The sequence below is a fragment of the Quercus robur genome, chromosome 6, assembly GCF_932294415.1.
Source record: "Quercus robur chromosome 6, dhQueRobu3.1, whole genome shotgun sequence".
Lineage (NCBI taxonomy): Eukaryota > Viridiplantae > Streptophyta > Magnoliopsida > Fagales > Fagaceae > Quercus > Quercus robur.
In genome coordinates, this window is record NC_065539.1 from 41707370 (window position 1) to 41726404 (window position 19035).

The window sequence follows — 19035 nt, forward strand, 5'->3', positions numbered from 1 at the left end:
CATGATATGATCGTATGAATTATTAGAAAAAAAAATTAATATTAGTCTTTTTCTTAATACAACTAACTGCAGTTTTTTTTTTTGGTTGGGAAAATCTTAGTCCATAAGCTCTCATTGATTCTTAAAAAGTTTGGTCTAAATTAAAATAGTAATAAATAAAACACATATTTAACAACATTTATATATGAGAAGAAACATTTAATCATATTTAGACAAATAAATTGTCCGGTTAAACTAATTTAAAAGGAATATCATCTAACTCATTACCCATGAATAAGCACTTGATACAATATTTGGCAAAAGGCAAAAATGACTAGTGAGGAGTGAGAAGTGACAACCAACTCATCACGATACGATATTTTCCCCACCTACTTGAACTAACCGTCTCGGCTCAACTTAGAAACAAGTCGCGCAGCTAAGTGCTAACCCATGCAATTTTATTTTTTAAATCAAAATGATTGGAATGACTAGCCGAATGGTTTACTCGCTTAAAATAAAAAAATAAAAAACAAAAAAAAATAAAAATCATTACCAGACAGCGATTTTCTCTCTCTTTCTCTGCTTTCTCTTCGTTCCACACCTTCTGAAAATTTTCTCTTTTGCATTTTCCCCCAAATTTCGATTTCCCTAAATTTTTGAAACGATTTAGGGTTTTGGTTTTTTATCATTTCTTGTTTGTTTCCTCCATTAACAACATCCATGGGAAAAGCAAATCAATAGGTTGTTGATGTTCTAGAAGGTTCTGGAATCGGTGGAGTTAGGGTTTTTGCGGTGAGATCGATTTGCCGGAAGTTTTTGGAGAGCTTAATCTCCAGCGACAATGGCGGCCGACTTGCCGATGAGCCCTCAGTTGGAGCAGATCCACGGTGAAATCCGCGATAATTTCCGTGCCTTAGCGTATGTTCCCATCTCTCTCTCTGTCTCTCTCTCTCTCTGTCTTATTGTAATGTGAGAGCTATTGCTATGGTTTTTATGAGTTTGAATCTTTGTGATCTGGCTTGTATGCTTTAGTTGAATTTGTGAATTGTTCTACGAATACAAAGTATGGAATTCAAAATAGAGGGATATGCTTTTTGTATATTAAACAATTAACTTAAGGTTTTGATGTACTTGGAGAATGATAGACATTGTTGTTAACCTATTTACAGAGTTGTATGGATAAATAAAGAGTACATTTAGCTCTATGAGAAATAAGTGTTTTTGATGTGGCTTAAAACTCTGCGTCTGTGTTGTGCCTTTGGTGCTGAAGATGGTCTAGCTAGTAGTTTTTCTTTTTTCCTGAAAAGTGTTGTATTTTAGCAATGCAATGTGAGAATAATTTACAGTGTAGTGCTAAGTGATATTGAGCTCTCCTAGCTCCCAATATTACCCATATTGGAATGTCAAATGAATTTTAATTGTGGTACATTTTCATCTTTCTTGTTCTTCCCTTACTGTTTTACTTGATCGTTTTAATTTTGGTTCCTGATTTGTGCCCCCATTTTACATTCCCAATGTACTTGGGTTGGCTGTTTTCTTTTATATGATAAAATTTTACGTTACCTATCAAAAAAAAAAAGGGTGATACTTTGTTTTATGGAACGTAATTGTGGATGGCTTCTGATAATTAGTCATTGAAAAGGGCTATGTTTTGTTGAATCTAATTGTGGTACTTTCCAGAAGGAGAGCAGATACATTGCTTGAAGCTTTTTTATTTTGACTGCTGCTATAATATAGAAATGCATAGGCTTCTCTTTAGAAACTTGTAGTTGGTTATTCTGGGAGAGTTAGATGGCTTGAAGTGGATTAGTAACTTTCTTTTGTGATAATTTGATAATTGGGGGTGTGGGGATTTGAACCATGAACGTTTCCATTGGAAACACCGAGAGGTGCCGGCTGAGCTACAAGGTGCTTGGGCTGAAGTGGATGAGTAATAATCATACAAAAATGTGAGAAAGCATATTAGCTCCGGGGATGAAGTTTTGAATTGTTAGGATGGTGGTACATTATTGAAGGTTAATATGCCTTGGGTATATCAGATAATGAAGTGCATTAACTCATGTAAGTGTTGAAAGGATTAGAGTAAGTTCCTATTCACAAGGTTGGTATCCTTGTTGAAAGTAGATGGTTATCTGCAGTAAAATAATTTTTATTTAGTGTGAGTTTTTTTTTTTTTTTTTTTTTTTTTTTGAGAAGGTATTTAGTGTGAGTTGGTGCAATTAAAGTAGCAGCACTTTCCACCTCTCAATTCCGTTCAACATCCCAATCCCACCTTATGTAGTAGACATCATCCAATTCTTTGAAAACCATTGTTCTCTATTTTCCTTTGTCTTTTATCTCCTTGGTTTGACACAGCTAAGGTTTTATAGTTTTAGTAGGGCCCCAATCAGGGAGCACAATCTCAAGCGAAAGTGAACTATGTTTATTTCATTTTTTAAAGATCTTGTAACCTTTTCCATTATTAGATGAGTGCCATTTCAACTAAGTATTCTTCTTGAATTGTTAGACCTATATTTTCTTAAAGGTCAATGATATTCCAGAGTATATAACTGTTTTTATGACCACTCGAAGAAAGTGGTTATTTGTTATCTTCATGTGAAACACCCAGGAAGCAACTGACCATGATGTTCCTTTTGTAGAGCGATTTATCAAAAATAAATGATTTGAATAGTTCTATAAAAGTTTATCATTTTGAACCTGCTTTCTTAGTCTACTGTTCTATTCAAGTGAGTTAGGAGTTTTGGTTTACTCTTAGTTCCCACTTACTAAGTGATTTGGTTTTATTTAAATGAATAAATTGATGATTGTAATTTTATTTTTAAAAAATGATGAGCTGTAATTGTTCATCGATTCTATGCCCTGCCTCTGTAGATGCAGCCATTATGTATTACTTGTTAGTGCTGTATACTCTCTCAATACCCTTGTTCCTGCTGGTGATTGCCGAATTTACATGAATACTGCAGACCATGTTCTTATTATTATTTTAACATTTGTTTATCAATTTCTTCAAAGATTAGTAGCATCAGAATAAATGTTAATTCCATCTAGTCTTGTCAATTCTAAGTCCCCCCCCCCCCCCCCCTTTTTGTTTGGGGGCGGCAGGATAGATACTTCTCATTCTTCAGTGACCATCTGGACACCTTGCTGGGATAATTCTGTTATTATTATGTGACTATACCTCTTTGTATTCAGAAATGGCTTCCAGAGACTGGATAAGATCAAAGACTCCAATAGACAAAGTAAACAACTGGAGGAACTTACAGTAAAGATGAGGGAGTGTAAAAGGTATGCCATATGTCATTCTTTTCATGTCTTATCATATATATTCAGGAAATGGATGTTATGAATGTTTTATATGTAGCATTGAATTATATATTTTTGGCAACAAAAAGTTCAAAGAGAAGGTAAACATAGAGGAAAATATCCCCCATAAAATGCAATTTTATTACAATATGTTAATGAGCTTTGCTCTTTAAAGTTTAAATTTCTATCCCAGAAGCTGACTTTGGCATTTCAAAACTAGTTTGTTTGTCAAAATAAAGTTATTAAAAAAAAAAAAAAATCAGAAGCTTGTCAAGGACTACTGATACCTGGATACCATGATAGCTTTTTTTCTTTATCATGTGATCCTGCCCTGCCCTAAGCCTAGCTAGAAAACAAAAAACAGCTTAACATCTTGATCTGGTAGACTGGTTCTTCATTCATCACATCATTTGTATGTCGAACTTGTGTTTCAAGTACCATTGGAGGTTTCAGAAGCTGAAGATTTCCCATCTTGGTTTTGCCAATGGGTGGGCATAGAAAGGAACTAATTCTGGATTATTTGCCAATTTACCATAAAATGTTAACAAAAGTACAAAACATAAAATGAAGAATATTTTGCATGACAGTTCTGCTTAGTGTGTCCAGGATTTATACATTATGGATACTTATTTTTTAATAAATCATTTCAGATTAATCAAGGAGTTTGATCGTGAACTTAAAGATGAGGAAGGCAGAAATCCTCCTGAGGTTAATAAGCAACTCAATGATGAGAAGCAATCTATGGTCAGTATTTGGAACCTTTTATGTTTTGCACAATGTCTCATGAATATGCACATGCATAATAGAGACACAATCTTATATGTAAGGTCCGTCATACATGATATGAAATGATGAGTTACTTATTTCTTTGCCATGATACTGCTAATTTCTTTGGTCCTATCTGTGTTTGTGCTTATGAAACTCTGCTGTATGTGCAATACTTTTTGTTTGCAGATCAAAGAGCTGAATTCATATGTGGCATTGAGAAAAACGTAAGTTGAATTTTTCATTTTCCTTTTAGAGGTCATGTCTGGGGATCTGTTTTGTCTGGTGTAATTTATTGTTTTAGAATGATGATACTTGAAACAAGAATGTATGAGCACAGGTGGGCTTTACAGTTGTAATTTGGTAGCTAATTTAATGTAACTTAATCCAAAAAATTAAACTCCCTCTGTCCCAAATTGTTGATCCTCTATTCCATTTTGGGATGTCCCAAAAAGTAGTCCTCTTTAAAAAGTCAATAAATAAAATTCCGATCGTACCCCTTTATTTTAAAAATCAATACCATTTTTTTTCTAGAGTTTAAATTAATGAGGGCAGTTTTGGAAACTTATACCTTTTTAACTAAAAGACAACAGATTAAATGATGTTCCCTTAAAATGTTGGATTTTCTAAACTGGGAGTTGGAGAGAGTGTATACATTTTTCGAGCATATTCATTCCAAAATGCCAAGGGGTGAGGGGGTTATAGTCTGACTGGCAACTAACTCGGAATGGTGTTTTTGACCTATCCTCTTTGTATAATTCTATGTCAGACCTTCCTACTACTCATTTCTCCTGGAAGAGTGTTTGGTGTGTAAAGGTACCTAAATTGGTGTCTTTCTTTTTAAAAACGGCAGCTTGGGGTAGAATTCTCATTATTAGCCTTGTTAAGAGGAATTTGCCCCTAGTTAGTTGGTGTTGCTTGTGTCGTTGTCATGGGGGAAAGGTGGATCATCTTTTTTTCCATTGTAAGTTTGCCCATACTTTATGGAGTAAAGTTTTTTTGATGTTTGGGATTCAATGGGTGATGCCAAAGACAGTTGCTTCTCTTCTTTTTGCATGGAGTAATTGGTTGGGGAAACACTCTTCCAGTGTTTGGTATATGATACCGGGTTTTTTGAGGTGGTTAATCTGGAGGGAATGAAATACCCGTAATTTTGAAGATATTGAGAGACATGTTGATCTTTTGAAGTCTTTATTAGTTGGGACTTTGTTTGAGTGGTCTCGGATTTGGGGTTTTACGCAGATGTATTTTTATTTCTGATTTTGTACAATCTGTTAGTTCTTTCTACTCTTTGATTTGTTTGTAATTGTTTCAAGTACATTTTGTTCACCATTGTGAACATGATGTCCTTCTTATTAATAAAACTGTTATTACCTATCAATTTTTTTTTTTTTCTAAATATAACCAACAATTTGAGAGAAAGGGAGTAGCGGATTACTTGATTATAGAACTCAGTCTGCCAAACTCTTAAAAGCTCTGTTCGCTTTTCATCTGTTTGATTTTTTTTGTTGGCCTTTGATTATGTATTTCATAATCTATTTTGCTGAACTGCAGGTATATGAGTACCCTTGGTAATAAGAAAGTGGAGCTCTTTGATATGGGAGCAGGAGTTAGTGAACCTACAGCTGATGACAATTTTCAAGTAGCATCAGGTGAGAACTATCTCCCCTTAGATTTGCAGATTACTTCCCACTTGTTTGATATTATTACTTGGGCAAAACAGCTGCCAATATTTTACGTTGATGAATATGTGACTTATCTTCATTTACTTTGTGCCGTGTGACATACCTTCAATATGATATGTGGTATTTGTTGTTTATCAACTGTGTGCATGTCAACTATAATTATGCCAATCTTAGTTTTCACCTAAGCTTCAATTGATGAAATGATAACTGACACAACCTTAAGTTTTTAAAATAGATTGACATTCATAGACAAGAATTCTGAGTATATTGCGAAGTAACTGATGCTATCTGCACTTGATTATACTGAAGGCTTTCAAAGAATGAGTGATTGTGTGCATCCCAAGGGATTAGTCTTGTCTTAGAATGGGTTGGAGACCCTAAGTTCATAAAAAAAGAAACTTTTGAAGATCAATGCAGGACTGAGCTGAAAATTGGGTGGAATTTGAAAGAAGAGGGGAAATTATTTCCTTAGCCAGTGAATGTTTATATTTAATTATCAAGGAAAAAAAAATACCCAGTGAATGTTTACTTGTATAATATTGTGTTCATGAGTGCTGCTTTTGGTTATCTAGCAAACTTAACTAAGGTACTTCGCCCAATTCCCAAGTCTTCCTTGCATTATGACATGTATAAAAGTCTTTCTTGCATTATTTATTGGCTTTCATAAGTCCTGATTTCTTCCTGAGAATTTTAGATTACTACTTGTTTATGTGAGATAGGCTTCAATGCAGGAGTTTCTTTGTGGCATACACTAAATAAGACTTGATTGCAATAATGATGTTTTATAAATGATTGTAATAAGCTTCCCTAATTTCATCTGACTAAAAAATGGATGTGAATCAAACAATTGAAAGATTATATTACCCTTGATTTATATGCACATTTTTATGCATGCATATATGGATTTTTTTTCTTTAGTGGTTCACAAACAATAGGTCTATTTTACAACTTTGACATGTCTTGCCCTGTAGCAATGTCAAATCAAGAACTTGTCAATGCTGGAATGAAGACAATGGATGAGACCGATCAGACCATTGAACGCACTAAAAAGGTGAACTTTTGAAAATGACTTGGCTCAAATTTCTGTTGCTAGCGATCTTAACTCTTGGGCTACCTCAGGTTGTTGAACAAACAATTGAAGTGGGAACTGAAACTGCTGTTCAATTAAAGGGTCAAGTAAGTGTGACCATTCAATCATCTCAATTATTTCTCTTCCCATGTGTTTAGCCTTCTGAACTCTGATCTGATATTTTTCAGACTGATCAAATGGGCCGTATTGTTAATGAGCTGGATACAATTAACTTCTCAATTAAGAAGGCCTCCCAGCTTGTGAAGGAGATTGGTAGGCAGGTTAGTTCTTTTTTCATTCCCCTATCTAAATGCAGCTCGTTTTCCATTTATTTTCTGCAAGCTACTTATATGAATTATATTTTTAGAAACCAAAATTTATTTATTTCAGGTGGCTACAGATAAGTGCATCATGCTTTTTCTATTACTTATTGTCTGTGGTGTAATAGCCATTATTGTTGTCAAGGTATTATCCTCTTTAAGTCATCTATCTATTGCTGTATACTTCTTACCAATGCGCGTCATGCACCAACTTTATGACTTCATCAATTCATTTATCCTTTTATGAAATGTGTAAAATTTCAGATTGTGAACCCCAATAACAAAAACATCAGGGACATAGGATTGGCGCCTCCAGCTCCAACAAGGAGGCTTTTATATCTGAGGGAAGCAGAATACTTCAATTAGATTCATTATTTCAGAGAAGCAGTTTTCCATCCGGTTATGATTCATGTTCTAGTTGAGGGAAGGGAGGCCAGAGGATCGCTGTTTGTGGGCATCAATTGTTTTTTTTTTGTTTTTCTTTTTCTTCACATTTCCATGATTTTATATATTCTTGCCTGATATGTGCATATCCTGTTTGTGACTCTCTTTTATGTGTAAATCACATGAGTCCATTTTGCTTTCTTTTGAATACCATGGTTTCTCTGTGTAAACCTTTCAAGACTATTGTAGTCTTAGAAAGAGAAGGCTGCTGTGAAATTCCACCCTACATGTCCCTTTGAAGGAAATGTATGTTCATCTCAATGTGTGTATACGCGATGTTGTATTTTCTGGTCAGTGACTATGGGTCTGACATGTATAAAATTATGCTGCACTCTTCCTCCTGAAAGCCGAGACTCCCATTCCAGCTTGTGTTCATTATAGTTCTTTTCTCTTTACAAATCCCTGATTCGTTCCTTCACTCTTTTGGTTTCAGTCTTGTTAAGTGGTTGTAGGTAAGGTTGTCAAAATTGAGATCTTATGTACGATCGTTGAAGGTAGGTGAGATCGTAGATTATAGGATCGGATCGTGAATCGCAAGATCTTACATATTTTTAGATTTAAAGCAAAAAACACATTGATAATGGTTTTGTATGTTGAATAATCACATAAATTATAAATTCATCCATAAAAAAATTTACATTTGCATCATATGATGTAATTTGCATGTCATACATCATTATGTTTATACTAACAAAACAAATATATTTAAGTTTTGACGTAATGTATCCAAAAAGGTCAATAAATATTTAATTAGCAACCAATACTAAAATATTTATCAAAATATATGGAAAATATTTTTCAAGTTCTAAGTTCCAAGTTTGAAATCCAAAATAAGTTAGTAAATGGGAACTAGCTAACTACAATATGAAATCCAAAAGTAATATGAATATTAAGGTAAAGTAAACATTTAATTATTCTCATTATAAGATTCTTATAACCACCGTCTTAAATTTCTAATCATTATTATCCATCTTATCATCTATGTAAACATTATATATTTGTATACTAGAGCTGCAAAAGACATCAAGATACAATTTCACACTAAACTATTCAAGTTATACCATTCAACAACAATTAAAGAGCATGCTCAAAAAAATCAATCAATCAATATACAAATACAAGCATAACTGATAAAATTATATATATATATATATATATATATAATATTTTAGTAATATTAGAACACAAATTAATATATTGATCAAACAAATTTAACAACATTATAGCTTAAAAGACACCAAAGTCAACATCAAATTCTTCATTTAGAAATAATGAAGTATTCTTTCATTTTGATTACAAGTGAACTAGAAATTAGAAAACATTTACTTAGGTTAACATAATTTTATAAAATAAAAAATAAGAAATCATACCATCATAACATGAAAAAATGAAAACCCTTAAAGTTTCATCAAAACAAAAAATTTATCCATAAAAAAAAAAAAAAAAAAAAAAACTAAAAATTTATGTTTTTGGTAGGATAGGTAGGATCCCATATGATCCTACGATTCTACTATTTTTACGATCCTAGTGCGATCCTAAACGTTTGGATGAGATGAAATCATAAAATAGTGCGATCTTACAATCCAAAATCGCGATTTTGACAACCATGTTTGTAGCTTAGATAATCGTGGTGGTTTGGTTATTAACTTAAGACTTAATCATAATACAGTTTTTCCATTATATGTTTGTGTTACCGCAATCCACTTAAATGTTACATTTTAAGTTGATACCTTTTCTTCCTCACATTTTAGCGGTGGTTTAGCCCAGTGTCAAATTAATTAGTAGAGCTGATCGGTTGGGTGGTAAGGGCTTTAAGCTTTGAATTAGCATTTGCAAGCCAGTACGAGCTTGAATTGGCAAAGATTGTTGGTTACAGGCCAACCCCAACGATTTGTTCATTTTTAACGAATTGGCCAGTTCGCCCGCTAAATAAAGGAGGAAATGGTTTTGCCTTGATGGCATGAATAGTTGATCTACTATCTAACCCCTTGGACCCACCCATCTTTTGGAAGTGCCTTCGAAAAGTGCAGTGTCGACAAATCCCTTTACCAACTTAGAAATAGAAAGTAATGCCGACAAATGGTTTGGATTGCACGATAATAGAAAATGTGGCTGATATTGAGACTTACACCTCCTTTTAAACTCTTTTTAGAGATAAAAAGAAAGGCCTCGCCTTTCCTTTTGTGATCACGGTCCTCACGGGTGCAAGAGTTAAGTCCATTCACTACCTAAAAAGTTCTTTTCTCACTCAATTCTCATTTTCTGAGGGACCCTTACTCACCGATTGTGAATGACTAAATTTTTCGAGGGTAATGACAATTTCTCATCTACTTATTCATATCCACTTTCAAGCTGAAAAGTTCATTTCAATTCTCATTTTTTTGAGGGATCCTCACCGATTGTGAATGACTACATTTTCTAGGGTATTGATAATTTTTACATCTACTTTTTCATATCCACTTTCAAGTTTTTTAAGCAAGGACAATTCCTTTTCGCCATTTAAAATGTGTACATCGACGCATCAATTGTGGATATTGCGTAAAATAATGAACGTAAAATGAGTGTAAGAGAATATTTTTCCTCTTTTTTGATCCTTCTGAACTTGGTTTCATAGGAGTGACTAGCGTGTGAGAAAGATTGAATAGTTGGTGACAGTAAAAATAGGATACTGCTAAGAACTGACAGATCAAAAAATAAGAAGAAAACAACTCCATCGGCTGAGATATACAAAAGTACAAACTGGGTCACCAAATCATGAGCCTTGATTATATTATGGTTGATTCGTCCACATGTCCCAACTACAAAACTTAAAGGCTGGCAAATCAAGTGTATACATGCTACGAATGAATCGCTTTTGCTCTCAAAGTGTAAATCCATTGCCCCGGAAAGAATGAAGGATTATTGTGCACTTGAACTGGCTTCCTCTACTTCTTTTCCTATTCCAATATACGTACTCTAACGCCGATTTTAGGATTTTATGGATCACGAATGAGATGCGTACGTCCAATATGAGATAACCTTGACGTTGAAAGTAGAGGTGCTTCTATATCAACATTCAAATCGGATGCAGCACCATTTCCTCCACTGCCTCCCCTGCTATCACTGCTATTATTCGGCACAAAAATGTCAGATGACTTCTTCTCCAACTTCCAATCCTGCATTACACAAAATAGAAAACAAAGTTGTAACACAAAGGGAAGGTTCAATTGACATAAAAAAAATGTTGACTATTCTAGATGAACAAGAAACCTACAAACCCTCTCAGAGAGAGTGAGTGTGTGATTTCAATAATGTAATTGCCATTTCTTTGATAGCTTTCCTGGGAATATATAAATAAGGGTATATGGCAAAATATGAAAATAACTCCATGTAAGGGTCATTATCAGTTTACCTCCTACTTTTCAAATGTTACAGTTTACGTCCTTGTACCTCAGGCTAAATTGCAATGTCATGTTTTCATTAAATAGCAACAAAAAATAGGGGACAAAAATATTTGTTTCTTCATGTTATGAGTCTTTGCCCCTTTGGAACGGAAAGGGGTATTTTTGTAATTTTAATACCAATTTCCGTGAATTTGGTTGAAAATGTAATATTGCAAAGGGAGGTATTGTCGTTTACCCTATAAATAACATTCTAAAATTTGAAACCTATGGATCGATGTATCTGTTAAAAGATCTGATGTCAAATAATAAAATCTGTAGATGGCATCTCAAATAATGTCAAAGAGTTAAAAAAAAAAACTATTTCATATAGTTAATGGGTACGTCTACATATCATTATATGACCACCAACTAGAAATCCCAAATGCATTATTGAGATTATCATCATATATATGCTTGTTGGCAACCAACACTAATTGGCAGTTCCAGAAGGGCTATGATCGAATGTAATCCAATAGTCTTTGGATGGCACAGCATGCATGTACAAAAGTTTCACCCTAGAGATTTCACTGTTCCCCTGCCAGCTAAGCGTCAGTGCAAACCGAGCTGGCCCATTATGAAGTTTCACACATTCTCCACTCACAAGATTCATATTCCTAGAGACTGATTTTGTTAAAATTTTGGTTTATGTCAGCTTCATGAGCCAATTATACAAGCACAGCAAGCAGATTAAATCACATCAGACTTTAATTGTTTCAAGCATGTGATGATTCTATGAACACTTGAATGCATTTTCATTGAGAAGGCAAATTTTATGGAAGAGGATATACTTGGTTGGGTAAAACCTAGGTACAGTTTCTTAAATGTTGTAACTTGGTTCCCCCAATTAAATTCAAACATGTGTTTGATTATAATTGGGGAACCTAAGGTATAGTATGTAAAGAACTATACCTAGTTTTGCCCTACTTGGTTAAAGGAACAAAATATATTGAACAGACTTAATATTATCAGGGGTAATCTATGAGATTGACCTTTGTAATTCTTTCAGGAAGACTTTCAGCAGGTTGTTGAGATGCTCGAACATCCTTGACCTTTATGTAATTGTACATGACAACACCGCATAGTGCTGCAAGGGTAAAAGAAAGAGAAATTTAAGGTAAACTTTTAAGGTTTTAAAAGGGGTAGAAAATATTTCTGAGATTGAAAGCTTGTACTTCATATGGATAGAGAGTTACCAATTGCATAGCCAATTATATTCAGCCCTGTTATTGTGGACTCCGGAAATATGACAGTTGAAAGGGCTATCAATATCCAGTCTTTCAGAACGCCAGCAACCCGGATGGTAACTGCTCCTGTTCTACCGATTACTAAGAAAATGGAGAAGTTCAGGGCCAACGCGCAAAGAGCATTGGAGAAAAAGATCCATAAGTTGAACTGAATCTGTGAAACTTGCATCTCAGGCTTTTCCAGTAAATACCAAGGCACAAACAGAAAAACAAAACTGCACATGCCAATGTGTCAAAAAGTGAGAAGTACGTTTCCAACACCCATCAATGGCAGTGCCTTAAAAAGAAATGTGCATATACATTTATGGATAGGAACAAAAAAAGAACAAACTTACATGGTCTTAAAGATGGATCTTTAAAAAAAAAAACCATTCTAGTGGATGTATCATTTAAATAGCTATTAAAGAGTAAAGACTATCATTTCTGTTCTCCACTAAAATATACATTCAAGCAATATAAATTGCACTATTTAGAATTAACACGTTTTCCAGAAACAACAAACTAAATAATATATATCAATCACCATATTACTCAGATTTCTATACATCAAATTACAATGCCCAATCGAGATTAACCTATACCTTCTATTAAAAAAAGGCCTTCACTTATATTGTTCATCTCTATATATTTTTGTAGACAGCAATCAGACATTTACATTATTATCTAAGATAAAACCCAGAAGCTTCAAAACAAAATACCTGCATGGAGCTATGTAGTATAAGCTAGTGATGGGATTTAGTGTCAAGCCCTTCTTTTGTAGAAGGACTTGTGTTAAGACAAGACGGAGAGCTTCTGCAAAGATGCCCGTAACCTGGTAAAGTGTACCAACTACATTAAAATGAATCTCCCCATATGAGGAAATGACAACTCCAACACTGACCAGCAACATGTTCAAGAATACGTCACACCTTGGTTTGTCAGTGCCACACACAACAGCCATGACAAATGTTGCCACAGGCACTGAAACATCCAAACTCACATATAAGCAGCCATTTAATAGAGTTAAGAACATGATAGTAAGAAAAAAAATGCAGTTTCTCCAAACATACTTAAGGCTTTCAGCATCTGAATGAAGGCCACAGAGATGTGCAAGTAAGCTGTGTTACCAAACCTGTCATGAGAAGAGGACAACAAAGTTATCATAATTATTCCTTCAGGAACATTTAGACCATTTAGGCATAACTGTCCAAACCTCAGATAAGCCACTATCTAGCCCTACTAGCACCAAAGTTATCCTCTGAAATACAACCATACATGCATAAAGAGCTATTTGTTTTTCATTTATTTTCTTTTTTTAAGGAAATTAACTGTCTATGAAAGAGTCATTAAAGAAAGTTTCAACACATAAAGTGCAATTGTAACAAAGGTTCCCTTACAAGAAACTATAGAAACAAGAAGGATCAAGATCAAATATGAAGTGATAAAGATTCAGTAAACTTTATACAAAACCAATTGGCATAATCAAGCCCAAACAAGAAAGCAAATTCATAAAATTTAAAATCATGAATACTATGGATTCACACCAGATATCTTTTAGTCATTAGTATATAAAATAAAAATAATACATAAAAACAAAAAAGCTTGTGTATTTTTAACGCAAAGCTAATTATCAAAGTAGAGGCATTGTACAATTTTAGCTTAACTTTACAACCTAAAACCGAAGCAAAAATCAATTTGTAAAACCTCGAAGCCCAAAGCGGGTTTAATAAAAGCCCAAAGAATACCTATATATTAAAGCATCCAAAGCTTCACAGAGTAATTTCCACATTTTACAGCATGCAGCAGCCTAATTATAATCTGGCACAAAAGTTCAAGAAGGGAAAGAAAGAGTGGCCTAGGTATAGCCTCTCACTAATTATTTTGGTAAAATCCTCAGCAGAATGTAAGAACATACCAGTTTTGTTCATAAAAATAACAATACAATTTTGCTTTGTGGTTACATATATAGATGGTTGAGAGTCTTTAATTTGCTTGAAGTCAAAGGTACATATACAAAACCAATTTCAACCATCAGATCTAACAAGAAGGCAAAGGGGTTTACCCCCCCGACAGTGCACTGATAAAAACACATACATGGATACATACTTATGCTTCATTAATGATAGAATCACCATTTCACATGCCAAAAGAAGTGTCCAGTTATATTAGATTGCTTACCAAAGACTTGATGCAAAGAAGGCACTTATTGGTATAACACATGTTGCATATCTGTACACCAATTAAGATATTTTAGGATAGAGAGAATGGACAAATGAAGAAGAGGAAAAAAAAAAATCATAAGAATGGGAGAGGGGAAGAGTTGGGTTGGGGGTTTTGAGAAACTATTTCTTACATTTCAAATGACATTTTCACAGGAGTTACAACCTGCACATTAAAAACAATATAAATAAATCACTCTAAGCATTTAATATAAAAACACCATTAAATAATGAAAAGAAAGAAGAAACTGGAAATGTCATTTTGGAGACCAATTCCATATTTCCTTTTTTTGACTCATAAATTACTTAACCATAAGGATGCTACTGTACAGAAGAAACCCATTAACAGTGGAATCATGATTTGCAGCATAGACTGCAGAGCAACAGCAGCTCAAGCACAATAATAGTACTTCTGATCACTTTATAAATAGCAATGTGGACAGGAGCATAAAGTATGAACGAAAATGAGTAACACGTATAACATATAACAGAAAAGATTGTAAATCGTGGATTTAAAGATTTCTCTTTTAGAACCACAATAAACCATGCTCTGAAAATTGTCATAGGTGACATCTCTACACCCATGGTCTCCTGTTCATTTCCCATAATTTGAATCACTATAAATTTTTATAATTTAGAACAATATCACCTACAACATAATTAATCATCACAGTAGACTCATATTTTGTAGCCAATTCTGTGCTTGGCATTACATGAAATACGAAATCACACCTTGAATCAACAATGCCATAGCTGTATGCAACCGCTTATACAAAAATAAGTACATGATTCGATAGATACATCTATCACTATCAACAAACAAGGAAGTCAAATCCAATATCACACTCACATAAGACAAAGCCTATACCTTGAAAACCCGAACAAGCAAAAACGCGACAGCTCCAGAAAACCCCATGTGAATCATTGTAAGCGTTATAGGGAGCGGAAAGTTGAAGTATTTAGGAGACAGAACCCACTGCAAACAAAGATTCAAACACCCAAATACACATAATTGTTAATATAAAATTCTATGCATGAAATAAGATATAGAAAACATAGCAAAAAGAACAAAAAAAAAAAAAAAAATTGAGTACCTTGTTGTACAAAATGACCCCAGAAGAAAGCAAAATGTAGATTAGCAGGTAAAGGTAAGTGAGCACAAGCGTTTTGTTAATCATTGTGTTCAATTCTTTTGCTTTCACATCAACAACAACAACAAAAATGAACCAAATTTGCTATCAAATCCTTGAGTCTAATACCATCTTCTCACCACAATGAGTTACAAACACAAGACAAAGTCAATGCCTTTATCTAAAAGCACAAAGCAAAGTCATATTCTTTGTTGGTTCCAATGGCTGCTGCTGTGGCTTCACTGGTAGCTAGAACCTATATCAAGCAAAGAACAAAACCCAGTTTTTACTTTCCAAAGAAACAGTGAAACAAAGCATTGAAAGTGAAAAAGAAACCAAATTTCCCAAAGAGAGAGTTCAAAAGTGGATCCAAAATAAACAAAGTTACCCAATGGTATATAATGTGAGGAAAGTAAAGAAAATCAAAGATCTAATACTCAATGAATAACAAAAAAGTGTGATCTGATTTACAAGAACGATAAAAATGAGGAATTTCCAATACGAACCCGTTTAGTTTGCTAATCTGAAATGAAATCCAAGCAAGGTATAAGCCCCTATGCTTTTACAGTCAAACAAGGCAGAGAAAGAGAGTGAATGAAATAATAATATATAAGGAAGAAGAAGATGAAGAAGATTAAGGGGTTAATTAATTTCAGTAATAAAGCGCGTGATTTTGGTTTTAGGGTCCCAAAACAATAATATTGACGTGTAATTGTGTACAAGAAGATTCAAATCCAATTTTGTGATTTTTTTCTTTTTTTGAGAAAGACATTTTTGTGAAGTTATGGTTGGACCACTACTCTTGTTTTTTTTTTTTTAATCTGGGTCGGATCACAAACTTGTACTACAATGATGAAGTGGAAGATAGTAAGTGGAAGATAGTAAGGACAATTGCTTTCATACAAATCACACACAATTTTTTCTTTCACCACTTCCCTCTCGACCACACTCTCTTGTGCTTTAGTTGGCTCATTGAACCTATGTCTTATAGCATGGTAATAAAGAGTAATCTTTATTGTTCAAACCATAAGTTCAAATCTTATCATAACTATATAAAAAAAAGGGTAAAGTCTTTAATATGGGATCAATTCTTGTCAATCATATTGTAAGTTTGTAACACCATAGTATCTTAATTGGAGATAAAGTTTCTTATATGGGATCAGTTCGAAACCCATTAGTATGTAAACTAGTGGTGAAGTCTTTTATATTAGATCGAATCATGTCAAAGTGTATTCAAACCCATTAATATTTTTATCGAATTATGAAACAAATAGGTTTAAATCGCATTATATCTATCCAAACAAAAAAAAAAAAAAAAAAAAAAAAAATCCAATACTGCTAGCCTTTACTTGGAACTTTGAAGTGTGATGTAAATTTGTGAAGTGTGAACCTCTATCTTTCTTCCCTCTTATTATGATCTTAGCCATACCTAATAGGTGTGTCTTTTGTGTGTGACTTTGGCTTTGGCATTGTTTGTATGTTTATGATATGATTACCATGTTTTCCTATTGCCATTTAGTGTGCATTTGGGAGTGGATGAAAAATGAAAATTATTTTACTATTCAGTTTATTTTTATTACTGTTCATAGCCCCCACTGCACTTTTTGACACTATTCATTAGCCCCACTATACTATTTCAACTAGTTTTTACCTTTATCTACAGTATTTTCAACAATAACTTTCAATTTCATCCAAACACACCCTTAACCTGTTATACCTACTATTGTGTCAAATGCCAATGGTGGCGTATAGATTATGACTTAGGGGCTCACTCACACCACAATCGTATTTGATGATGAGTTTTATCAAAATGTGAAATAGGGACGTGCTGATGTGGATGCAAATTAAAAAGTTGATTTGGCATATATATATATATATATATATATATATATAAGTTTCAGTGGGCTCTAATTAATAATTATAATGAATTTATAACTTATGCTTTCTAGGCTATAACAAATTATGTGTCAACAGTATAACCAAAAGGAAAACCATGTATCATAACAAAAATTAAGAAAACTGTAATATGAAATCTACAAGCAATGCACAGTAACTATTTATATTTATATGCATTCTAAGTTAGAGCCAAAAATAAATAATAAAGCAAGTAACTCATAACTAATAACATTGAAGGAAAAAATAAATAAATTAAAAAAAAAAAAAAAAAACATTGGGCTAATTTCATTTTGGATTTTAGATAGATGAGAATTGGGCTGGATTCTTATCGGTATTGTTCAGGTAGGCTAGGCTGTAGCGGACCGGACCACATGAAAGTGTGTCTTTTTCCACACCAAGTACACCAGCTTGAGACTTGACAGTTGAGACATTTACGGCTGGGGCATTGGCCCAAGGCAACTTTTTTTTTTTTTCTATTTAGATTATTTTTGTCACTATTTATGAGTTCAATTATACTTTTTTTTACTATTTATGAGTCTTACTGTACTATTTTACCTAGTTTTTAGATTTATTTACTGTACTTTTAACAAAAAATTTTTAGTTTTAATTAAATAAGTTGTTCCCAAACAAATTCTTAGAGCAACATTTAGCGAAAAATCTGGTTTAGACCCCACATTCCACATAACTAAGCAGTGTACAATTTGATTGATTATGATTAAATTTTGATTTTTTTTTTTTGAGAATTAAATTTGGAATTAATAATTAAAGGCTAATGTGGGGCCCGTCAACAGATGGGCCAGATCCACCTATTCACAGGAATACTTAAGGCCCAGGCCGAAGAGGATAGTAGTCCCAGCCCAATAAACGCAAAGCACCAATGGGCCATAGAAACCGCCGAGGAAGGTACAGCCCTCGGCTAGCCGAGAGCTACACTAAGGAAAGGGGTAAAAGCGGCATAGGGATAATCTTGTAAGAAATCTAAAATATCTAGGAAAGGCTGTCCAAACTACCTGACCTAGACGGAGCTTTGCCTCTCATAGAGTCGTGTCTCTTTAGCCTACTCAACCACTCCCAATAACTCAGGTCTTAAACTGATGGGACAAGTGTCAGGCAAGGAAAGTTCGACCCTACACGTGGACGAAGGAAATTGAATGCATGCTAATATAAAAGGAAAATTTGCGACCTAAAGATGGGATCCTTCCGGAAAGAAAAGAACCAAAAAAGGGGTGAACACCTCTAGGTCATGCATGAACAACTTAACAAAACCACAGCCGAGTAAATATGACTTAGCCTTTCGATCCCACTCTCTACAAATGATATTGCACGGGTCCATTTACGTGCGAACCCAACCCTACCGTGGTCCAACGCAAATCGTGTCCCTACAATTGGCGCCGTCTGTGGGAAGGCTTGCATGTTAGCTCGAGCGGTGGCGAAGTTGAGCTTCTCTCGAACAAGGGGCTATGAAGGTGCCTATATCACCGGCGACATATTGCTGATACTCCAACATAAGCTCTTGCTAGGGGCTACGTTCCATGTTGTCAACGACATGGACAAGCCTAGGGGCTTCAAACACCAAACCA

The 19035-nt window shown here is 34.1% G+C and overlaps 2 protein-coding genes across 2 annotated transcripts; one reads left to right on the forward strand and one right to left on the reverse strand.

The window, feature by feature from the left end:
• The first annotated feature begins 503 nt into the window (after positions 1-503).
• LOC126688806 (novel plant SNARE 13) lies at positions 504-7911 on the forward strand. The gene is made up of 10 exons (XM_050383650.1): positions 504-897; positions 3172-3264; positions 3933-4026; positions 4237-4274; positions 5602-5699; positions 6704-6783; positions 6852-6908; positions 6990-7082; positions 7192-7266; positions 7386-7911. Exons 1-10 carry the CDS (start codon positions 821-823, stop codon positions 7485-7487), a joined length of 807 nt encoding a protein of 268 aa, XP_050239607.1. The 5' UTR covers positions 504-820; the 3' UTR covers positions 7488-7911.
• A 2398-nt stretch (positions 7912-10309) lies between these two features.
• On the reverse strand, positions 10310-16250 carry LOC126688807 (probable sugar phosphate/phosphate translocator At3g17430). The gene is made up of 10 exons (XM_050383651.1): positions 16066-16250; positions 15524-15815; positions 15298-15405; positions 14564-14595; positions 14389-14439; positions 13281-13342; positions 12930-13191; positions 12181-12446; positions 11977-12071; positions 10310-10720 (listed from the first exon to the last, which is right to left on the reverse strand). The coding sequence occupies exons 2-10, from the start codon at positions 15605-15607 to the stop codon at positions 10541-10543; spliced, it is 1140 nt and encodes a 379-aa protein (XP_050239608.1). The 5' UTR covers positions 15608-15815; positions 16066-16250; the 3' UTR covers positions 10310-10540.
• Positions 16251-19035: the final 2785 nt, after the last annotated feature.